Raw genomic sequence first — 25,912 nt, 5'->3', positions numbered from 1 at the left:
TAAGCAAACAAAATATCTAAATGCAAAAATAAACAGGCTTCAAGTTTGCCAGGCTACATCAAAATGAATGACTATGAACACCACTTCTAAACAGCCAAGTCACAGTACCGTATGCCACGACAATCCGTGTATCATTCGTTCATTTGATATTCAACTGAAAATCAAAATCGGAAAATCAAAAAACTATTCATTATTTTGTTTTTCGTTTTTAATATAAAAACAAAAAAACAAACCAGGCTTGTATTTTTCAGTTTTTTATTTGATGATCCAAACAAAAATAACTAAATAAAAAATCGGATTCGGAGCCGAACTTGATTTTGATTTTTTAACTCGACCCATTTGTGTGCCCTGGAAGTTATTTATTCTTCGTGGTCTTCGTTTGACTGTGGTAAAGTTGGTTTCACGTTCGCATATTCGGAATTCTTTCTTCAATAATAAGTGCCAAAATGTGCAAATTCTCATTTCTGGCAAACAAAATAAATACCTACAACTTTGTTTACGCCAGGAATATATATATTTTAAGTTGTAGACAAACATTTTATTTAAAATGTACTATTGTGACCGCTACAACGTCTAAGGCACCGTCTACAATTTACATTAACACGGTTAACACGGACGCAAGTGGCGGTAGTAAAGGCCCCAGAATATTTTTTTATTCAATCATTTCAATATCTTTTCAATGGTCCATCATAAGACCACCAAACAAGTTGTATTACACAAAGTGCATCCTAAATAACAATCTGCAACTTTTATATAGTTGTTATTTAGGATGCACTTTGTGTAAAATAACTTGTAATACAATGGACAGTCATGGCCTGATTGTAGGGAACTGGTCTTGTGACCGGAGGGTCGTGGGTTTGATTCCCAGGCTTGAGGCCATGACTGAGGTGCCCTTGAGCAAGGCACCTAACCCAGGGGTGCAGATGGAAATTCTGAAGTGAGGGGGACCAAGCTGTACAATATATATATATAGTATATATATATATATATATATATATTGCATATAGCATCTACAATATATATATATATTGTAGATACTAGATTTCGGATGGGGTCAATATAAATCTGGCGGGGTCCCCCCATCCCCAGTGCCATCTGCGCCCCTGACCTAACCCCAACTGCTCCCCGGGCGCTGGGCTGCCCACTGCTCTGGGCACGTGTGCACCACAGCCCCCTAGTAATCACTAGTGTGTGTGTGTGTGTGTGTGTGTGTGTGTGTGTGTGTGTGTGTGTGTGTGTGTGTGTGTGTGTGTGTTCTAACTGCACAGATGGGTAAAAAGTGGAGGACAACTTTCGATCGCGGTGAAAAAAAATCACAATTGACAAAATATGGCACTTTTATATGGGTATTTCTACCTTGCACCAACTTGTGGTGGTCAGTTTTTGTCTAATTATGTCAATAGCTTTTAAACGGTGCATCATAAGATCATAAAACAAGCTCTTATTAAGCGTAATCCTAAGCAACAACCTATAAGTCAGATATGGGTATTTCTACCTCTTACCTAATAGTGGTGGTGAGTTTTTATCTTTTAATTTCAATAGCTTTTAAACGGTCCATCAGAACAGCACCAAACAAGTTGTATTACATTAAGTCCATGATGACCAGCAACCTACAACTCAGATATGGGTATTTCTACCCCTTACCTAATAGTGGTGGTGAGTTTTTATCTAATTATTTCAATAGCTTTTCATAATATTCTAATTTTATTAACAGCACCTGTAAATACCCATGTAAGAGTTGTAGGTTGTTGTTTAGGATGCACTTAATATATAACTACTACTTGTTCTTCCCCATGACTGTGTAGCATACAGAACTAGACTGAGAGACCAGTTTTAGTTCATTAGCTATTTAATATTGTCTTCAATATTGAACCTTTTCACAATATTCAAATTTTCTTAAATATATCAGTCTGCGTGCAACGAATGAGTATAATATACAAGTTTCACCTTTTGAATGGAATTACTGAAATAATTAATATACCAATATCTGTGTAACGTGGTGTGTTGGACACAATCGCGATAAAGGGCTGGCACATACTTTAACGGAGCTAGTCTCCTCTAACTAGGGTAACCAGAGTTGGGTTTCTGAAAAGGAGGACACCTTTTGTGCTGGGTGGGGGTCATCAGTGTATCGGTGAATGATTTAGGTGGATGGTGTGTGTGTCGAACGTTTTTTCTCTTTAACTCCTCCGTAAACGTACACTTTCATTTCATCGCCATAGAACCGGCGGACACACGTGCTTTCGCTTGTAAACACTTTTGCACTGTACATGTATTCTGTTTGAGGCAGTCGAACAAAATCCCGGACGATTTTGAAATTCCCCCCCGGACATTTTTTAGGTCTCAAAAGTAGGACATGTCCGGGAAAAAGAGGACGTCTGGTCACCCCACCTCTAAGTGAACCGCGCCCACACAAAGAGTGCGTGACTTACGAGGCATACCGAGAACACACTTCACAGAAACACTCACGAAGGAATCTAAAGGACCAAAGCGATTATGAAAGGAAAAGATGTTTATATAAGTATGAATGCTGAAGTAATACAAGGCACAGAAAACACGGCAGAGACTAAAGTAAACGAGCACTACAAAACACGACAAATATTAACACCGGACCACTATCATCACTGGATACCCATTTGCTGCAATGTGCACGAAATCTCTGCATGCGTCTGACCACCGTCAAATAAATATTTAATTAAACTAGTATGTGGTTCCAGTCCAGTCATGTTGTCTATACCAATATAGACCATGTTCCAATGTCTAGGCTACAATCAGAGTAGAACAAGTAACACTGCAGTGCACTCCCGCACAAACGAAGCCCACGAAGAATAAACATATCAGTAACTTCCGGGGCACACAAATGAGTCAAGTTTAAAAATCTAAATCAAGTTCGGCTCCGAATTAAATTTTTTATTTAGCTATTTTTGTTTGGATCATCAAATAAAAAAACTGAAAAATACAAGCCTGATTTGTTTTTTTGTTTTCAAAACGAAAAACAAAATAATGAATAGTTTTTTGATTTTCCGATTTTGATTTTCAGTTGAATATCAAATGAACGAATGATACACGGATTCACGACGTCTACCCCTCAACTCCCACTCTGGAGCTTCTCCTGGGCTTCTATACCCATAGCCCCTCCCCACTAAATACCAACATTCTAAATGAAAAATAACAACAGAAGAGAATAAACACAAAATACATAAACCCCCAAAATAATTTTCACTAAACAAAAATCCCCGCTACACTTTATAAAATGCATTTCCCCCAAACTCAGTAAAACACCCCCGCTAAAATAGTCCAACAGCGTCTGGCTGTAAATCTCACCTCTCAGGCCACCTCCTCTCTGAGACCGATCTCATCCCTGAGACCAGGAAATGACGATGCGCTGTCACGTGATTGCATAAGAAATTAAGCATGGCAGATCACGAGATCACTATATTGTGTCAGCTAATGGTAAATATCTGTGATAGGAAGCAATTTTTATTTTGCAGCAATTTTTTTTTGCAGCGATAAGTTATATTATATGTAATATATTTTTTTAGCAAACATCACACAGTCATATGCAAAAGTTTGGACACCTCTTGCCAAACGGAGTTAAATTTATTATATATATTATAATGAATTAATAATATTATAATTAATATTTATATATAAATGAAACTCCATTTGTGTAACGCTCTGCGAGTAGGTGGACCCAAACGCTGAGGAGATCATAGTCATAACAATAGGCAGGGGTCATAACAGGAGAGTCATCCAGGTTTGACAAATACATCATCATGATCAGACACACAAGGAGAACTAACAGGGCAACGGGGAGAACAGTAGGATGAAGGCACGACAGAACAGGAACAATACTCACAAAGACAGAGACTACAAGGATCGCAGCGCACATGAACAGTCTAAGCAAACATGGAATGAGCACTTCGAACTCAGAACAAACAAATAACCGACAAGGGACTAGGGAAACGGATATAAATACATGGAGCTAAACTGGACACAGGTGAAGACAATGACGACACGGGCGCGGCAGACAGAGGGAAACCAGGGCAACAGACAAGCAGGGCGGGATATACGAGCAAGGAACAACACAGACAGCTAGGAGAGGGGGGTGTAGCCCTACGTGACAGTTTGCAAATGTTTGGACATAATTGTATAATATAACCATGTGTAGGAATAGCGAGTTTAAATCATTCTTGCTTTTTTCACTCCTGTGTATATATATATATATATATATATATATATATATATATATATATATATATATATATATAATATTAGTGGTGGGACTTTAACGCGTTAATTTCGATTAATTAATTACAGGGAAATTAACGAACAAAAAAAAATTTACGCATTTTAACGCATTTAGTGCATGAGACACTTTTGCACCGTGGAATGTTTCTCAGTGCACGAGTTCCAGACATACAGATTGTGACGGCGAGGTGAAGGAGGCAGGCACGACGCCGTTGACGGTGAACACACAACGTTTATTGGCACAATGTGAAGCTCCGGGCGGAGCGCGAGCAGTTCGACAGACACACTCACGCAGACACGAAACTTTAGACAAAGACGAGCACATGACACTGCGCGAACGCACATTAAATAGGTGAGTTACACAGACCCACGTGACCTCGAGACAAGGCACAGGTGTAACAAACGAACACGCTCACAAACAACCCACACCCACGGAAGTACAAACATGGACATAACGACACGCAGACAACATAGCAGCACGCCCACAGGGAAGGGTCCGGAGCTGTTCCATAACACAGATTATATGGACGCACAATAAGATGAGCATGATTGAGATAACTAAAGAGGCTACGCTGGTGGATGGGAAATTTAAATATAAGAAACTTCTTTCACTCCCTCCAGGAATGAGTTAACTTGTAACTCGAATTAAACAGGCAGCGTACTATCCGTTTTAACAATTTTTGCTATCCTTTAGCTTAGCAAGATGTCTGAACGTCTGACTTGTGCACCTTCTTCATGAAAACAAAGAAGCACCAGTAAAAAGGGTCCGTGTAGAACACAAATCATAATACAGTGGTACCTCGAGATACGAGTTTAATCCGTTCCAGACCAATGCTTGTATCTAGAACTGCTCGGTTCTGGAAGCAATTTAACAATGTAAAGTATTGTAATTGGTTCCGGTCCTTAAAAAAGTCACAAAACTAGCGTAAACTTTCCACTACTAGAGCCTTTCTTTGAAGCCATAATGCAAAAAAAAAAAGTTTGTAGTATTGAAATACTGTACTGTATACACCGTACGTACTGTTACTCGTTGCAAAGCACACGTGCGAATGGCTGTGATGACCGGGTACAGGAGTCGACCTTACCAACACCTCAAGAATTTAAAAAACGCTATTGGCTGCTAGAACGCGCTAAATGACGTCATCTCCGCACATACCGGTATGTTTGTGTTTTTGAACCTAAGGTTGTGGGGGAGGGAGAGAAAGAAAAGCGTTTGAGTGTGTCTGAGCTGATTAATGATTCCTTTTTTTTCCATATAGTAGGCTACTGTACTGCCACCTAGTGGTTCATGCTCGTATCTCGAGCGTGCGCTCGGGTGTCGAACAGAAATTTTGCTCGTCTCGGTGCTCGTATCTTGGATCGCTCGTATATAGAGCAGCTCGTATCTCGAGGTACCACTGTATGCTCGTGCTCATATAATGCAACCCAAATTAGTACAGTCAAAATTACTTAAATGAAGATATAAATATTTAACAAAAAATATCAAAACAAATGACAATATTTATGGCAGTTAAAACTTCCAGATGGAAGTACAAACACAAATAGTGTTATTTGCACTTTATGTATGAAGGAGTTCGCTTATCACAGAAGCACTTCCACCCTTCGTTACCACCTCAACGCAAAACATTTTGGGGCTAACGCGCAGGTCAGTAATGATAACTTAGCTGCTAAATGTATTACAAGTACGAGCAGGGCCAGCCCTTCCATTAGGCGACATAGGCAAATGCTAGGGGCGCCGTCTGTCCAGGGGGGCGCTCGCGTGCATGCGTTTGTTATTTATTTTTTTAACAAATGAACAATCAATAAATGTGAAAACAAGCAAAGTCCACATAATCATAATTTCATTGTTTAATAATATTAGTCAAATTAATAATTCTTATAATAACACACGACACCTATCACCCGCGCACCAACCCACCCTCCCCCGCGCGCTCTGCGCACCTCGTTACTGTTTCTCTGTGAGGAAAAATACACCACAGAGTGAGTGACATCTCCTCGAAAAGACGTCAAAAAGGCAGAAATCCTCTGGTGCCCAGGGTAGTAAAAGGAGAAAAGTGGAGGAAGAAAGGCGGCAAAAAAATAGGTAATATAATGGTAATATGTGGTGAATTAACACTATACCATTGGCGAAGCGTCAGGGACTTCAACGCCTTCTCTGAAGGTTAATTTATCTTTAAAAGGATGCTTTATCTATTATATGTAATATATGTTAATAACGCTTCACCAATAATTTGTATTTTTCCTATAAATCGGCTTTTAAATCCACTTTTCATACTTGTGCTGGAAAAAACCTCAGCGGTGAAATAAAAAATCAACCAATCAGAATATTTCACACCGTTGTTTCTAGGTAAAATAGAGAAAGGACCTTTTTACATTGAGAGCTTTTATTATAGATTGGCAGTTTTATCAACCAATCATATTATCGAATTAGAGTCGTGGGGGTGTGCTCCAATGGTCTCTCATTTTTATTTGAAACAAATCGAAAATGTTGCCAATCTGTAGCTGTTGTGTTTTTCTTTGAAACCAGCTCGCTTGACTCACAACTAACACTCAATCGCCATTGTGGCTTTATCCCCTCTGTATGATCTTAGAGAAACTTCATACTGCCCAATCCTAGTAGGTGCTAATATTAGCTTAGCTCAGCAAGTTTTTAAAATAAATATATATTAAAACACACATATGCTCCTCTGTTTATTGCGGATGCACTTTTGACATAATAATGTTGCAGTAGGCAAATTGCCCTGATTTGCACTGGTGGTAGTTGTTGTTTTTTTATTTTTTTATTTATTATTAATATTTAAAAGTTGTTCTCTGCACTACGTTATGTAAAATAGTTTTAAAATATTTTTTGTGCAACACCTTTATATTTATTGCTTGTTATATGGTAATATTTAAGTCATTAGCTTTTTATTTGTTTCTTTAATAGTGACACAATCAACACAATGATTGATGATGCAGGGGGCACCAACCAAAATCTCGCCTAGGGCACCACATTGGTCAGGGCCGGCTCTGAGTACGAGCAAACAGTGTCGCCAGTCAACACTCGACCACATGTCGGGGTTCAAATGAAGAAACAAAATGTCAAAGTCCACGTCAGATAAATTGACCAATTCACTGGCGAGATGGATTGCTGTGGACTGTAGACCGCTCTCTGTGGTGGAAGGCTTAAGTAAGACGCGGCAAGTTTAAACGCATCCGCCGTTCGCGGAGTCGAGCGCTACGGTTTATGTAGGAGTGCTGCAAATTGATGCAAGTTACGAAATGCCGTGCAGAAAGACAATGTCGAAGAAAATCCAGCTGTATGATGAGGAAAGGGAAGTAAAACAGGTTATTGTGAAGAGCGCCACAAATGTGGCTCTGACTGGGGATCACTGGACCTCTGTTAGCAACAAGAATGATCTTGGTGTGACAGCTCATATTATAGATGATGAATGGAAGATCCAGTCATTTGCTTTGAGCATGCAGAAGACCACTTCTAGGCACTATGGAGATGCCTGTGTAGAGGAATTTATCGCTGTGGCAGAGGCCTGGGAAATTTAAAAAATCTAAAATGGTATTAAAAACATCTTCTGATTTACTTCTTATTCTTCCAATATCCTGAGCAAAACTCCCAAAATTAAACAACATTTTTGGTCAGAATTTCCAGTGTTCTGAAAACTGATTGCTCTGTTTTCTGCACTCACCTATTGGTCTGTGTAGTAGACTGGTGGAAAAATAAACAAGATGTTGAAGTTTATGGTTATGCTCATTGATTCATTCATCATTAAAACTTAAATTACTGTAATTATACACACTTAAAAAGTTTAGCACCACCACCTTCAAGGCTATTACAGGACAGGAAGGTAGCACAGATTCTAAAATCATATGTTTACATAATTGAACAATACAGGAACAATACAGTTGGCAGCGTAAACAAAAATGGCATTATGACCAATGACTGTGGTTTTTATGTCATGAACCTGGCAAGTTTTAATAGCCTCTTGTGGCAATTATGTCAGCAATGAATTGCCAGCCAACCTCAGAGAGTTCTATTGAAATGTATTAAGACAAATTATATTTTGACCATTTTGGCAGTACTTTTGTCTCTTGATGGAAGCGTGGGCAAACAATGATTTGTCATTCAGCAACAGTTCACATGTTACAAAAGAGAGAACAAATCAAGAGAAAAACAACACAACAATGTAATAAAAAAAGAACTTACTGTATGTCAAATGTGGAAATTAAAGAGTTACCATTTAGACACAACAGTGATACTTAAGACTTAGAAGTACAGACAGATGGATGGAAAGATGAAAAGTAAAAGTTTACAAATAAAGGAGGGAAAAAATTAAGACGTTTGTGACCTGAGAGTAATATTATGAGAAGCAGTATGTGAAGGGCACACAGAGAACAAAGAGTATCCCAGAGCATCTATACTCTGTGTGCATCTATACTCTGTGCAAATAAACTTGGGGAAAGCATTCAAACTTATGACCAGGACAGAGCTGCAGTGAGTCATATTAATGATAATGGATTATCTGGATAATCAATGTGCCCATTCTAGAACTACTTGTGAATTAATCACAGCTCACACGAGAAAACCAACAGAAACAGCCTAGTTTTACTAATGTCTGTTGCTGCCTAGCAACGGGCTGAGCTACAACGTGCACATAAGCACCTTGCCATCACTCAAAATCAGATGCATCTAATTAAGAACATAAGAAATCACTGATGCTTCACAAAACACAAACACCACAGACACTCTTACTTACCAGCTGATGCAAAGGACACGCTTTTAAATATTAACTTTAAAGCAATGCTGAGGAGTTAATACTCTGAGACAACACTGGGGGAGAAAGGAGTTGATGAAAAAATCTGGGAAAAGAAGATTGGCGGCAATAGCAGGTGACATGACGTAGTAAATCCTGACAGGAACAAGGACGGTAGACAGAGTCTGGGAAGAAGTGGTGGTGCTTTCTCCATTTCTCTCTCTCCCTTTACCCCCGTCACCACGGCAACATGCCTGGAGGGGACACGAGAGAGCATCACTGACAAAAACAACAGAGAGTAAAATGGGATGATGGGAAAAACGCATGAGGGTGTGAGTGGAGAGCTCAGAAAGGTGAATCCACCAGTGTACATTGTGCACAAAAGATTTATGCATCAGGCAACCAATCGTTTCACTCCAGTAACTCAACTCTGGCTGATATGGCTTGTGCTGTTCTATAGGAACCGATCCAACATTTGTTATCCTGTCTATCTGATGGAGAGTCATCTGGCCTCTCATAAACCAAACATGCTAACATATTAGTCTATTTGAGAAACATATGTTAAAAGCAAAATAAACTATTACGGGTCTAAATGTAAACTTACTCGATACATTCCATCCATTTGTTATGCAGTTTTTTGGTGATGAAGAGTGGGTGGTGGAGGCGTGGCTGTTAAGAGCGCGTGCAGGTTGTCACTGTGGGAAAGAGAGCGCGAGGCTGCGCTTCGCTCGCGAGGTGGTTGTGCCTCTGAGAAGAGAAAGCTGTAAAGAAAGAAGTATTGTACTTCTAGCAAGTGGCATTGGGAATATCGCAAGAAAAATACAAAAGAAATGGCTAGACTGATGGACTAATCCAAACAACTTCAACACACTGAAAATGCTTTGTAAGTGGCGAAAATCTTTTTTTTACTCCATAGATAACAAGCGTTTTAATACCTAAATAACCGTTGACGTTTAGGTTACAGCAACCAAGGACGTGTCCAACGTGTCTTGGTATTTCGCGTTATTTTGTACGTATTTGCCACAGGATCGTTAGTGCACCAAGGATCTTTTCCCATCCACCTAGCCGAGAAAGATGCCTGGATGAGTGGCCCTGTGGAATTACTTTCGAACTTACAGCATTTAACCTACGGGAACGGACGTAGGCTACGTTGACTGATTTTTTTACATTTTGCTGGAATTTTATAAACGGTCTATTTCCGCGCGGTAAAGGGACTCGGTGAATAAGGTCGACTGACAAAACGAGTGACGGGCGAGCAAAAAAAACCCCCAAAAAACTGAGGATATTATGGCTCTCACAGCAGTCTCCCTCTCTCTCATCGTGTTCGCCTCTACAAACTTACACCTGGCCCAAGGGAATAACCGCCATGCTGTGTACTGGAACAGCTCAAACATTCAGTAAGTGGGCCAAATTCTCCTTGTCTTAAACTCTTTTTTGTAAGTCCGCTTGTCACTCAAAGCTACGCCGGATATGTGGAGAGTAGCGGTATGTGGTGCTGCTGGCGTATTAACATAATACAAGTACACGCGCAAGCAGTTTGGGTTTTTTTAGTCTCGAAGGACACTTTATGATTTGTGGCAATTTCACAGTTCGTATAACCTACCGTAGATACTACTATGGACACCTCAGGGAAATGTGTTTAGAACGCTGTGTAATTGGGTTACATTTGATTCTGATTCTTGCTAATTGTAATCGCTCCTGGTTATGTTACTCATCTTAAAAATGCCTCGTACGCAGCAAAGTGATAGTACATGGTGGTGGCACAGAGATCCACATGTAAATAATTTATACCCTTCCGTCCCTCAGTCCATCATCAGTCATACGTGTCTTCCACATTCATCTTTTAATTCTATACCTTTGCCATGCTCATCTTGTCTTCAGTCTTGCAAACCTTTAAAAAGTCTCATTTCTAGTTTGCAAAGAATACATTAATTTGTTGCCAACTCTTGTAGCTGAAGTCAAGGCCCATACCGTGTTTGAATTGCTTTCGGTTTGATAGCGAATGCAATATTTTCTGTTTTCAAATGTTCTCTGCATCATCCCCTGCTTTCCTCATGCCAATTTGTATTCGCCACATCCACTTTTGTGTTCTATATCTTTTACTTCCCTTTTTATTTCACTGCGATTTCCAGTTTCTCTTTTCCATAGTTTCTCAATGACCCAAATGCCACATATTTTGTATGAATGCAAAGAGTTAAATAACTTTATATAAACAACCTGCAGTGCAAATTACCAAGCACATAATTAGCAGCTGCAGTGACAATTAGGTGCATTAGAGAACGTACGTGTGTGTCTTCATAACCATGTAAGTATGTGTGCACGATTGCACTCAAATTTGTGTTTGTGTTTATTATGTATGTGTAGATAAGATGCTCATTAGTGTCCAGCTCCTCATTATCATAACCACAGCATCTTCAAGGAGCAGAGCATGGAGTTTGACACAATCCTTGACAATATTTCTAAGCTTTGTAAAGCATTGTGGGTAATGTGTCTCTCTGTGTGTGCGTCTCTCTCTCTCTCTCTCTCTCTCTGTGTGTGTGTGTGTGTGTGTGTGTGTGTGTGTGTGTGTGTGTGTGTGTGTGTGTGTGTGTGTGTGTGTGCACATGCATGTCTGTGCGTGCACCTTTATGTGTATGTCTATGTCAAGAAGAGTTACACAACATTAAGAGTTTCTGTATTAACAAGTTCTGCAAAATATGTTGATTAGGTTACCAAAATATGTGAAATGCAAATGAAAGAGACAGCTTTGTGTCCATGTCTGTGAGAAACAGAAAATGACATGCAAAAATAATGACAGAACAAGAAAATACTGCTGTATTAATAATTAGTTATGTAATATTTTTGATGCAAGCAGTATAGCCATGTAACAGTATTTGTATATCCATGAGTGGAGAGCACTTCTCTCCATACTTTGACAACAAGGTAATGGCTGTAAAATAATGCATAAATTGACCCAGATTGCAGGTAGTGCAGGTGCCCACTGAGGCCTTGCGGCATGAATACAGATTCCCTATCACTCCTGTGAGGCCTTCAGGCCTGGAGATGTTGAGAATCCAGAGCCAGCCTGGCTTTGTTGCTGTGGAGCAACAGTACCCCAATCAGACTACTATCTCAAGGACAGAAGAGAGTGCTTGGGGCTTGTAGAGCTTGGTACTGGGTGAGACCTTGTTTGTTTCACCCTTGGGCGATGCTTTCAGTCCTGAGTATCTCAGTCCATATTGTGTCACAGAGGCAGGTAGCTGGGAGAGATGTGGATCTGACTGAGAACTTGGGCTTGTAAAAACGACTCTCACGGTCCTGTTCCTTTCTCTCATTTTCTGCCTGTCTTTGTCTCTCTTACACTCTCTCTTACTCTCTGCACCACTACAATGGAGAGATAGATAAAACTGAGGCAGATAAAAGCCATTTCAGGAATGCAGCAAGAGACCTTACCCACAGTGTCTCATGGAGAAGTCAAGTGAGAAGAAGATAATCAGAAGAAGTCATTGGGGAACCTCAAATTCTGGAAGTCAGAGAAAGAATGTGATGCATCAGAAACACACAGATGTGTGTAATGTATCAGAAATACACCGACGCTCACTGGAATTGCTCAAAGAGAAATAAATAGGGCAGAAGAGAATGAAGTTTGTCTGCATGACAGTCTGACAGTGAGAGGGGGAAACTCATGGCTGGCCTCATCTGCACTGCCACAGTGGAAGTTCCCTGAGTTTCTGCTGTTACCAGCTACCCAAACATAGTATGGCTGCCCTGTCTAATGCCTGACTGACAAAGATGCACAGGCATGTACACATCACACATATTAAACATTTCAAACACATTACTTAACATGTAAGCATACAAGGTTGACAAACTGTCCTCCACCCCACATGACTCCCACTTTCTATCCAATATGTCACTGCAGTTCCATGGCCCAATGAAAAATTAGCTCAGTGTCACATTTCCTGTAGCTGCCTGACCATCACTACCTTATCACAGGAGGGTGGCAAGGCTGAGACTCAGAGCAGGCATCCTTAATGTGTCAGTCTGTGTCAACCAGGGATGGTCATGAGGAGGCCTGATGCAAGTGTGGGGGAAATTTGAGTAAGATGTCATTGGTCAAACTGTGGCAGTATTTTAGTGATATACCAGGGGAAAGGTGGACATAGAACAGATTCCATGTAATTTAACCAGATGCTTAATCAAATCATGAAAATTTAAAAGAGTAGCTACAATAATACAGTTATATAATATGCCCTAAGAAGAATTAACCCTGACTAGCTCTTGAATGGAGTTGGTGGGAAAAATAGAAGCAGCTATGAGAACAAAGAGATCTCAATCCTGGTGTACAATTTCCTGTGCTACAAAACAAATTATCACCTTGACAAATGGCTTCCCTCAGAGATTGAGGCATAGGGCGAAGTGATCGATGGCCAGCGGAGCAGAAGACTTCCTACATCAGCTTGTTATAATCCCATATATCCTATTAGAGTACACACACCAGCACTATCATGCACATGTGTTATAATCCCATATATCCTATTAGAGTACACACACCAGCACTATCATGCACATGTGGCAGGGCCATATACAGTAATCAGCTCATTGAGGAAATATCTGGCTGTTCAGTGTTTCAGCCAAGTATTTGAGACAATAACATATTAGGTTTGAAATAAGAAGTAAGAATGGAAAACAGGTTCTGGTCTGAGACAAATTTAACTTAAAACCTTGTGTGGTTTGAGAATTTTTGATAAGGACATGTTTTCAACCTTTTTATTAGGGACAAAATCTAGATGGTATAATACCAATAATAGTTCTATTATATTCTCTAAAAAAATATGTTTCAAACATTAATTTCCCCTAGAGATACAGTAAGAACAGACATTCAGTCAATGAATGTAATAAATGTGACACTAAACCTCAAACTGCTGGCGACGAAATCAATGAATATAAGAAAACCATTGCTGAAATACAACTATTAGAAATTAGAATTAGGAATAAATGTGGCTTTGAATGTGTCTTGAATGGTCACCTATCTGGTAAACTTGCAAATTCAGATATGCTGAGCTACACAACATCTTTGGGAAGAAAATGAAAGACAGGTGGATTTGCTAGATAATTACATGCAAGGCTTTGCCTGATGGAAAACAGATTCCCCCACTAGTATCAGCATGCCTGCTGTTCATTGCTGGTGAAGCAGACAGTTTCAGATTATTGCATATACTATGAAAATGGGTTCAGCCTGGTTCAGAAGAGACTCTTTTTTTAAAGCCTTGCTGCTGGAAGGCTAATGCATTTTCAGTTTGGCCGAAGGACTATTAAAGAAGGAAATGAAAATCACAGCCCTTATTCAGATAGGTCTGAATGAGCAGATGTTTAACAGGGTATATAATCTACCCTTCTGTTTTGCCTTCAGTGAGACTAAATAATAATACAGGTCTCACATATATGTCTTCTGCTGTTTTGACTCATTGCCTCTAGTGCATAACATGTGGGACAGGCTTTGGTGTCTGGAAGGGAACATCCACTAAACATGTATGGTTGTATGGCTTTGCTCCTTCTTCTGACTTTATCTCTGGTGTCATCGATTAAGGCCTGACGGAAGCCGTGGTGAGCTCTCTGATACCACATGACTCATGCACAAGGCTGGAGCAAGCAGAGAGGGTTCTTCTGCGATTCATCAGCATTCCCGGGTGGAAGCATGCTGGGGAAGGGAGAGTGATCGATTTAGCTTAACACACTCTGGAAAAGTGGGCTTCCAATCTCTCAATAAAAATAAATAACCCTAAAGGGCTTCTGTGACTAAATTTGGTCAGTAGTGGGGCTTTATGATAATCAAGACAAAGCAGATTTTTTATTTAATGCATCTGTAAACGACAGAAGAAATCAGAAGGGTTAGCTTTGACGGGAGAGGTGTCTGAGGCTGTGAGAAAAATCATCTTGGCTGTTTTAATCACACTCCTCAGCTTGTACTTTCCTGTACCCTAAACTGCAGTGAAGAAGCACACTGTGCCAGGTACAAGAAAAGGCAAAATGGAGGATAGCAGCACAATAGAAGAATGTCTATATTTGCTATGAAGCACTGTATTATTAAGTTTGTGCATTGCTTCCAAAGCATTTATGTGTTTGTATGCCAGTATAATTTTTTGTTTGAGGGTTTATAAGAAAAATGTGTCTGTCGGAATATTAAACTTTAAATCATATATGCCCTTGGTCCATATTAGAAGTGAAACAGAGAGTATTACGAAAAAACAACAACCAAACAATAACAATGCAGTCTATGTCAGCCCATCAAAAGTTATTAGTATTCCATCCATTCTAAGGCCATGTGTTGTGCACTTAACCATTACTTCTAACTAGTGCTGGGCGGTATACTGGTTTGCACCGAAAACCAGTGTTTATTTTTGTTATCATAAGAATTTTTCATATAACGACCACACCGGTTTAAATAACCTTCATGTGTCCGGAACGCAGCACGGTCGTTAATTGTTTCTCAAGGGACGCTTTATTGCTGTGCCGCTAAGCACACATGCAACAGAGCGCAAATCTAGCTTGCTGAAAACGAGGGACGTTCTGAACCACAAATTCTACCAAACATTGAAGTAAAAGCTGATGCCCCAAAGGAACTTTTGCCAAAGAAGGGAGCCGTGTCTGTTGTCAGGAAGTACCGTACTTTCTCGACTATACAGCACACCTCAATATAAGCTGCACCTACAATGTAAAAAAAAAATGGAAAATGTTTTATAAGCCACACTGGTCTAAAAGCCGCATATATCTACTAAACTGAATACATTTAACTGAACATAACTGAACTGATCAGTTTCCGAACGGTGCCTGTAGCATTTCATGTGTGACAGATTTGGCTGACAGATTTGTGCTGACAGATTTGTGCCGAATTCCGACTCCCCTCATTTATCCGCATAAAGACGCTACAGATTATATTGTCGATTTACATTTCTATGCATAAATAAGAGCTAGACTTTAATTATCTATCACAGCAAACAGCATTATCTATGTCCAAAGATACACTGGCTCAAGGGCGTTAATTATTTTATATAAAATACACACTGGCTAAACCGAAGTTCACCTCTGACCACATGACTTTGCAGTATTACAGCAGTATTATGTCTAATTAAATATCTAGTTAGGACAAAACTAGAGTGCTCAATGAACTAACTTATAATCACTGTAACTCCTGAATATCATCTGTAGCATCTTTTTGCGTGTGCAAATGAGGAGTCGGAATTTGGCACAACACGTTCGTTTGAAAACATTTCTCTGTCGTGCCTGCTGCTTGCATGTGCTAAATGAAAATGAGCACTTCTTTGATTTACAACTTTAACTACCACCTGATGAACTTTATGCTCCACCCCTGACGGGTGAAGAAACATCTACAGAAAAACCGCACATCATTATAAGTCGCATGGTTCAAAGCGTGAGGGAAAATACGGGTGGGATCACCGCTGTGGCGTGTTGAGGTCGCTCTACTCTTCAGCACTGTGTTTTGCGCTGTTAGTTTACAGCAGTGGTTCCCAAAGTGGGGGTGCGCCCCCTAGGTGGGGTGCGGAGCTATTGCAGGAGCTTGGAAGTAAAACATGTGCATGTGTCAATATGGGGGGGCGCGCAAAAATATTCTCCTAAATCTACTATTATCTACTAAAGGGGGGGCACGGCAGAAAAAGTTTAGGAACCACTGGTTTACAGGGTTCATCCACCTTTACAAGGTGGAATTCAAGCACTTGTACAGCACTTTCAAGGTCCATTTTCCAGCACCTTCAGCTTAGTGTTGTCACGATACTAAGAATTACAAAAAAATAAAAAAATAAAACTTTGGTATCGAAAATGGTATCGAATTTCAATATTTTTTAAACAAACAAATGAATATTGTATTTTGTTTCACAAATGTCAAATAAATAAAAGGTGTAGTTCCTACCACATTAAAACAGAAAAATAAATAATTGCACATTAATATTAATTAACATAAATAATAGTAGTGCACTCTGGAATTCACATTTAGAAGTCAAAAAAGGCTAGTGCAAAAAGTGTTTTTTCTTTAAACAACTTTAAGTTACTAAAACTTCAGTATTAGAGTAGGGTTCAGTATTCATAGATGATTGATTCTGTGCATTACGGCAGCTTGGGTGGATCAAACGAAACCGCATTTTATGTAAAAAGAATAGATACTTAGAGAAACGAGTATTGTACCATTTCAGAATGTTAAGTATCGATACGTATCGATATATCAATTTTTTTGACAACACTACTTCAGCTTAATTAAGTTACATATTTATACAAATACACATATGGTCGAAATGATTAGAAATAATTCGCTTTTTATCACATTAAAAGAGATTTTAAAAAATAAAAGGTTTCGTATTTTTACTGCAACTGTCATGCTATATGATTCATTCACTACTTTAGTGCTACCATTTGAAAACTGATCATGTGAAGCCATGCAAATCTGTATTACATGTAATACTGTAGCGTCGGTCCAAAGGGGGATGGCGCTACTTCCCATGAGCCCCTATGGCTCCGGTATTGGTTCCTTTTATATGTAATGTTGGTGCATGTATTTATTAGTTATGTATTTGGTTACGTGTGTTATGTAGCTTGAGTCCGCCCTTATTGGTTTATGTAGTTGTACTATGAGTTGTTCCCTGCCGTGTGTGTGTTGTCCTGTTGTTAATGCCATTCCCTCATGTGCTGTATGAGTTTGAGTCTGTTCTGTGTGATCACGGCTTCATTTGTGATTACTTTGCTAAGACAATAAAAGAGCCTCGTTGTGTTAAAATGGATTGGTTTCCTGCTTCTTCTTCCTACACCGTGCCACAATACTTAGGTGGAGACATTTTTCTAACAGTGGAATAGGGTACTCTTAACCACTGTACTGCAGTAATTCTTTTCATAATTATTGCAGTTAACACATCACGCATGGGGGGAAAAACCGTCAAATACCGTGAAACCGATATAATTTTGAAAAATACCGTGATATAGAATTTTGGTCATACCGCCCAGCACTACTTCTAACCCTGCGGAGAAGAATCACCAATCCAGGCAGACGGAGACAATTCCCGACTTAATGATTAGAATGTAAATTCTACAGTGGAGTACCCCTCCACACACAGACACACACTTTCCCCACCCCATTGACCTATCCATACATAACAATGTCCTACAGTGCCCTAGCCACATTGGAGAGGTACCTGTTATTTCTGCTGGCAAAAAAAAAAATCCTTTTGTTGTTAAGATGCAAATTCTCACAAGATGAAAACTGATGAAAATCACAGATCCACAGGGTTGTCATTTGGATGACATGCAGTGTAGGAAACATGATTAAATGTGATTTCTTTCTTTCTTTTTTTGTACTGCATCTTGTTCATCTTGTTAGCATCCAACATTCCAGACACAAAGTGTCTGCTGCTGTTGCTGCCTGCGCTGACCACGTGTGGGCACCTCCGGGGTTGGCCTGGCTTAACAGTAAAATGAAAAGAACGCTCTCATTTAATCAAAGTCCCGGTACGTTGCAGCAGCTTACCTTTCAGACTTATACTGCTGGGTGTTGTAAAAGCAATGTTTTCGTTACTCTGAGATAAAAATGAGTACCTATATGATGAGTGAGTACAAAGGGAATCAGGCTACAAAGGGCTACAAAGGGAAAACAAGTATGGTTTACTAGTTCCCCCTTCATATTGACATATTTTTTCAGTTTGTTTAAAGGTTCACAGGAAGGTATACAGGTTTGATTTTCTGTTGAGTTTTGCATGTTCATCACATCAGTTTTATAGCTGTTCAGCAGATACAGTAGGATAAAGGGCAGAAATGCACACCCCACTGTTTGATTCCCGGCAGTACTGTAGGAATGGTTTAATGAAATTAAGTGCTTTAATTACATTGATTTCTGGAACTGGTGGTCTAAATGCAGTGAATGCACAAATGAGATGTTGCAAATTTTCTAGCATAATGGAACCAAAGCCTTTGAAAATTAATAACTCTTACTAGAGAAGTATTGTCCAAAAAGCAGTGTGTTTTGCAATATATGCAATATATGTTTTGATTATGTATTGATGTATCCTATGTGTTCATAATACCCAAACATAATAATAATTAGTCAAAAATTTACGTGTAATTTCATAGCATGTAAATGTGTCCGATGCAGTACAGGAATGAGAACATCACAATGCCCGACTGCCATTGATCATTGAGCCAAATCTTTTGTTAATATGTTTCTTCATAGTGTTTATTATTTTTAATAATTCAAGTACTCCTGTTTTGCAGGTGTGCTGTATGTGTTCCAGGTTGTTATCATACATAAAGTAAATATGTTGTCAGATATTATGTATTGGGAAAGCTTCAAGAACTGTTATATTTTTTTCCATACTGTCACCTACTCTAATTAGCTTGAATCTAATAGAGGGACATTTCTGAGCACGCAACCCCCCCCCCCCCCCCCCCCATGAGTCTCCCTTGAGAATGGTCAAAACAAAGCACTTTACATTCTTATACAAAGGTTTCGGACCCTTTGGCTGCCTTCAGCAGAGTAATGGGAACATCAGCGAGGAACAGAAATCTCTCTGCAGTTCTTTGCACATTCAACTGGGCAAAAATGTAATTTGACTTCCCTTTCAGTGGCAGTTGTGGCCAACCAGCAAGTTAAATGTGTTACTCGAAATGTCTGGCTACATTTATATCAGGAGAAACTTCCAAGCGAATCCGTTTCTCTTATGGTGTCAGTGGAGATGTCGTTAGACTTGGGAAGTTTGGAATAAGTGGTGTGGACAGGGCGCTATTACATGGGAAATTAGAAGGTCCGTTTTTGCTGAAGGGTAACAGAGTAAGAAAACTCGGGTGACGGCGCAACAGAAGACAAGCTGATGGAACTAATACTACTTTACTGCAGGAGTCTGCACCAGTCTGCAGTGGCGTCTCCTTCATCTCTTTTATCGGCCGACATTTGTTCCACGATTGAAAAACAAGACTGCAATTACCCTCAATGTGTCAGTGGTGAGAAAGTGAAAATGAGACGCAAGGCTCTCATCCACATTGATTATGCCCAAAGCTGCCTCCAGACTCAGCCTGTCTCTTCATTCTGGTGCTAAACCCGGACTAGAAAATACAAACAGGAATCGATATCAAACCTTGAGCACAGTGGCAGGTTTCTGCATAGGAACGGCAGATTTTCTCTGCTCGCATGAGCCTCATCATATAATCTGCTCTCGTGTAGGTCTGAATCAAATATCCATTCGGAATGCATTTGGCTGCCTTGATGTGTAAATGTCTTTATGGTTTATAGATGAGTGAGCTCATATGCTTAAGCATATACTGTCCTCTACACAAGCAAGCACATGTTGCACATGCATGACCACATATGACAATGTTATTCAAATGGATTGGTTGTATTTGTGTGCATATGTGTCTGACTAAGACATTAATCATTTTCATTTCATTCAGCTGAGTGGTTTGCGCAGTGTGTGCATGTATGTGTTTGTGCGCATGCGTGCATGAGTGTGTGTCTGTGCTGGCAAGTGTGTATCTGCCTAATGATGATGGTGCAAAGCACTGAAGTGTGTTAACTAACACAGTCCACATCTCAGATCCTCACCACACTGTATGTGGGTGTGCTGAATATCAATGTCCTGCTCCTTGTCTGTCTGTCCATGCATGTGTGTGTGTGTGTGTGTGCGTGCATGCGTGTGTGTGTGTGTATGTGCGTGCGTGCGTGTACGTGTGTGTGTGTGTGTGTGCGTGTATGTGTGTGTGTGTGTGTGTGTCTTTATACCTGTACCATTTATATCAATTTAAGGCATTTTGAGGACAAATATGGTGCAGGCATAGCAAAAGATGCAGATGAATATAATTAAAAATAGCATTTGTATGATTATCATTATGAATGACATAAAGAAACAGCATCAATGTGTGTGTGTGTGTGTGTGTGTGTGGGTGGGAGTGCCATCATGTGTAGCACGTCATGTGTTTGGTGAATTTATACACAGGATAAATTCAGGATGCCAGCCCCCCCAACTGCCTTTGGAAAAGCATTACAGGGTTACCTCTAAACAAGAGCTCTCATGGCATAAGGGGGTTATTCTTAATTAATGAGAAATTTTAAGCAGCCCTCTGGTATGGCTCAGCTCTTTGTTTAGAGTTAGTAGGAAACCCCAGCAGAAAGTGTGTGTGTGTGTGTGTGTGTGTGTGTGTGTGTGTGTGTGTGTGTGTGGGTTGGGGGGGATGTGTGTGCAGTTTTGCACATGCGTGTTTGGATATGTCTGTAATTTGTTAAGAAATGCATAGTTGCAAGGTTATGATGCATAAATTTGCCTTTACAGCAATTTAAAGATTCTATGCCACATCCCGAGAGAGAGAGAGAGAAAGAGAGAAACACGTATTGGAGGAAGGCGTAGCACCAGCTAGAGATAGAAGAGAGTGAGAGAAGGAGTGAGAGAGTATAGCTAGGAAATATAAGACAGTTTTGAAAATGAGAACGAGAGAGGGTAAAAAGCATCAACAAAGAAGAGATCTACAGTGAGAGATGAAGATAGGAAAGGGGGAGGAATAAGGCATAAAGAAGAGATGAAGATAGGAAAGGGGGAGGAATAAGGCATAAAGAAGAGATGAAGATAGGAAAGGGGGAGGAATAAGGCATAAAGAAGAGGCAGAGAATATTGAGAGAATATTAATGCTGCTTTAGAGATAGACCAGCAGCTTTTCTGCCCCAAGACATTCACTACACACAAATGCACACACACTCAGATGTACACAAAAACAGAAGTGCCACCTACTCCATCAAATTCAATAGAGCCTTCACAAACTAAGTCCAAAAATCCACTTTATTTGCACATTTAAATGGACAGCACATACACCCACAAAATATACAAATGCTTTTCTGCATTGTAGACATTTTAGTATTTATTCTAAATTCATCACCAGAAAACGCTATAATTTTGTTCTGATGACCCCTGACCCCCGATTACATTCCATTTTAATCAAGTCATGCTGCCTGTTTATAATGTTGTTCGTTCACCAGTCTACACATAACTCATATATTTTACTCAAAAAGTAACACACACACATCTTTACAGGTGCCGGGTGAGTTAACGCAATGTCAGGATTGTGAAATCCCTGACAAGACCTGTCATAGAGCAGATCCACCCGCAGACAGAGCGGAGAAGACAGCCTGCAGAGAGGGTAGCAGAAGCGAACGGAAGAGAGGCTTGTTCAGATGCTCATTATTGTGAGATGGGAAAAGAACACCCTATCGTCTACGCTGGGCTCTGTCACACATGACAGCAGGCCGACAATGCCAAGCGCACCGCATGGTGGAGGAGTAAAACAAAGGATGGAGGAGTGGGGAGAATATGGAAACTCGTAATGGGCTCGATGGAGAGTGTGTGACAGAAAAAAAGAGCCACTTCGTTTGACGTTGATATGACATAGGGAGAAACCTCCTAGGCAGTGAGTCAACAGTATAACCTCTCTTGTATCTTCATGCTGTGCACTAACTACCAAGAGCTATGAGTTGCGATTGGGCATTTGCAACAGATTTAAGTATCTCTGACTCTGTTTCCAGTTGTATGCCCACTCAGTTTTTTTTCTTCATGAGAGTTATCTCAAATAAAATGCACTTTTAAAAATGTTTATAACCAGGTAGGTTGATGCAGACTTTTGCAGCTTTCTCCAGCATTCTCAGTCTTTAACTGATAGACTTAAACAGAATTTAAGTTCTTTTCTCTGACCTTTTGCTCTTGTTAAGTAAAGTCTGATTTCAGTTAAATATGAACCCTTACTCTCCTAAGTGTGGAGTTTGACAGCTCTGGTCTTTTTGCATCTGGTACATTTGCATGACTGAGTCAGAGGCAGCAGCTATAACTGGTATTATTATAATTGGATGACTAAAATGGTTTAAGCATGTTTTAGAGGGGAAAAAGCCAATTTAAAGTTTTTAAAGTCAAGTATAACAGAAAAAGTTAATTCCTTAAGTAAAGGCTTTTTGCCCTACTTGAAAGCCAGTTACGAAATAAGAACCTGCCTGTATTGTGAAAATAAATGCTAGCCAGGCATAAAGGAATCGCCAAATGAGCCCTTTTAATTCTCTTTGAATACACTTGCCGTTTGGTAGCACGGTTAATCAACATAGTCTAAACGTTGATGGATTGTTTATATTGTAGTCACTCGTACTGTCACCCATATGTCTTGACTGGTTACAGCTGATTCAAGCACTGTGTAGGTACCATGCTAAACCAGCAGGTGGCAGTACCACTGGCAACACATGGAACAAGCTTGCTTTGACGGAAGTAAGGGTGTGTCTAAAGTACGTGGTATCCAGGTGTTAAATACCCTGATCAGCCATCCATCTCTCTCTCTCTGGTTTGACTGACACCGAGGTTAGACCTATTAAAGAGAGGCTCCGCCATTTCTCTCTCTCCGGTTTTCTTTATTGAGAGCACACGAACTTTGATACGACTAACAGCAAACAGCTGAAAGTCGTATTACTTAATTAACGAGCCCGAGTTATGGTGCAATCTAGCCATCAACTGATCAACGTTACCGCGGCAACAGATTCACCTAACTACTTCTATCAAGCTTGATGACACGGCCACACAGACTGAAACAGAGGCAATCAATTCCCTGTCGTTAAACCGTGAATGAGACTCACATTCCTGGACTTCATATCCAGAAGGACGATTCCCAGCACACCTGGACGACGTCGCTTTTATCAACGAGGAACTTGTGGGTGGAAATTCCCTCCTAGTTCCAGGAGAATTCAGGGAGGACAACAAAACCACCCACAACCCTTAACACGTGAGAGTTTAACCGTTGGGCATCGTTTATAAAAGGGCATTGTTACTTGAACTGCAGACTTATCTAAGTTTAACTAAAACCTTCTCAGTGTTTTTGTGTTCAACTTTGTTTAGATGGTCTTCATCAACTCATCTTTTATTTATATAACCCTTTACCAAACAGCCTCAGCTGTGTCAATGTGCTTTACAGAGCAAAAATAAATATAAAAACAGAAAACATTTTACACTAAAAGAACAGCAACTGTAAGAATAGAAATACTGATAAAATTCTAAGGAAACAGTAAAACAATAAGAACAATAAAATAATTAAAATATATAATAAAAATAAAACAAAACAAAACAAGTCTCATGCTGGGCTAAAAGCCAAGGAATAAAAGTAGGTTTTAAGATGTGTCTTAAAAATAGACAGTGATGAGTCCTGTCTGATATACATTGGTAGGTCGTTCCATAATTTAGGTGCAGCAGTTGAGAAAGCTCGAAACCCTCTGAGCTTGAGTTTTGCCCTCGGCACCTTCAGGAGCAGATGATCAGCTGATCTGAGCGACCGACTGAGAGTGTGTAGATGGAGGAGCTCAGAGAGGTACGGTGGGGCGAGTCCATTTAAAGATTTAAAAACGAATAAAATAATCTTAAAATGAATTCTAAAATGCACGGGCAACCAGTGTAGTGAGGCCAGGGTAGGAGTTATGTGCTCCCTCTTACGCACTCCAGTTAAAAGTCTGGCAGCAGCATTTTGAACTAACTGTAGACGTCTGAGGGAGGACTGGCTGACTCCAAAATAAAGTGCATTACAGTAATCCAGCTGAGATGTAATGAAGGCATGGATTACTGTTTCGAATTGCGCCCGTGCAAGGATTGGCTTTACCTTCTCCAGCTGCCTCAGCTGGAAGAAGATGGACTTCACTACTGCACCGATTTGCTGATCTAGTTTAAAATCACTGTCCATCTTAAAACCTAGATTTGTGATTGTAGACTTTATATATGATGTAAAAAGACCAAAGCTTTACAGGTACCACTAGGACCAAACACCATCACTTCTGTTTTCTTTTCCTTAAAATTTAAAAAGTTTAACTTAAAAAGGGGACTTAAAAGAACATGCATCATTTCTCGTCAATGGTACATATATCTGGCAGTCATCAGGATAACAATGAAATGAGACACCATGTTTCCTTAAAATGGAACCCAGTGGGAGCAAGTAAAGAGAAAAAAGGAGGGGTCCCAAAATTGAGCCCTGAGGAACACCATGTAGCAGGGGAGCTACTGAGGATTCATAGACGGCAATAGATACGCACATGGTTCTATTGGTCAAATACGACCGGAACCACTCTAATGCACTGCCAGAAATGCCTACCATGTGCTGTAAACGAGAAATTAAAATGTTGTGATCTAATGTGTCGAATGCTGCAGTGAGGTCGAGCAGGACAAGAATCACATGATCACCTGAGTCAGTGGCTAGGAGAATATCATTAAAAACCTTAACTAGTGCTGTCTCTGTGCTGTGCTTAGATTTAAAACCGGACTGAAAATTTTCCAGGATATTGTGCTCATCCAGAAAAGATAGTAATTGAGTGTAAACAATTTTCTCTAAAATTTTTGAAATAAAAGCCAGTTTGGAGATGGGCCTATAGCTTGTCAGTAGGGTGTGATCAAGACCAGGTTCTTCAGCAGGGGTTGAACAATTGCACATTTAAAACTCATGGGCATCACCCCGGAGGACAGACTGCTGTTTATAATTGCCAGGACATGATGCCCTATACTCGGTAAAACCATTTTTAAAAAGTAGGGCGGTACAGCATCACAGGAAGAGCCTGAGGGCTTTATAAGGCCCACTAAATGCTCCAAGTGTGCTGGCGTCACAGGCTCAAACCCATCAAACCCTGCCCTGCAAGAGGCAAAGTCAGATGGGTCAGAATCAGGAACTGTAATCAAAGTGGCGACCTTATTATTAAAAAATTGCATAAATTTTTTCACACAGTTCAGTGGAAGCTTCCAGACAGGTTGGCAGATGAGGCTTAAGAACAGAGTCTATGGCTGTGTTCGAAATAGATTACTACATACTGGATACTGCATAATGGACTCAGTATACACTGGATACTGCATACTGGTCCTCGTAGTAGTATGCAGTACCGTTTCCAGTATGCG

The 25,912-nt window shown here is 40.0% G+C and overlaps 1 protein-coding gene across 2 annotated transcripts in view; it reads left to right on the top strand.

The window, feature by feature from the left end:
* The first annotated feature begins 9,715 nt into the window (after positions 1–9,715).
* Positions 9,716–25,912, top strand: part of efna3a (ephrin-A3a) — a 174,371-nt gene continuing 158,174 nt past the window's right edge. For both annotated transcript variants that reach the window (XR_013131706.1, XM_077008136.1), the window contains exon 1: positions 9,716–10,396. Coding sequence is in view for 1 of the 2 variants with exons in the window: in XM_077008136.1 (XP_076864251.1) it covers positions 10,287–10,396 (110 nt within the window). In the remaining variant the exon portion in view is untranslated. The remainder of the gene's footprint in view (positions 10,397–25,912) is intronic.

This window comes from Brachyhypopomus gauderio, chromosome 6 (assembly GCF_052324685.1).
Source record: "Brachyhypopomus gauderio isolate BG-103 chromosome 6, BGAUD_0.2, whole genome shotgun sequence".
In the NCBI taxonomy this organism is placed as follows: Eukaryota; Metazoa; Chordata; class Actinopteri; order Gymnotiformes; family Hypopomidae; genus Brachyhypopomus; species Brachyhypopomus gauderio.
This window is presented reverse-complemented; position numbering and strand designations above follow the sequence as displayed.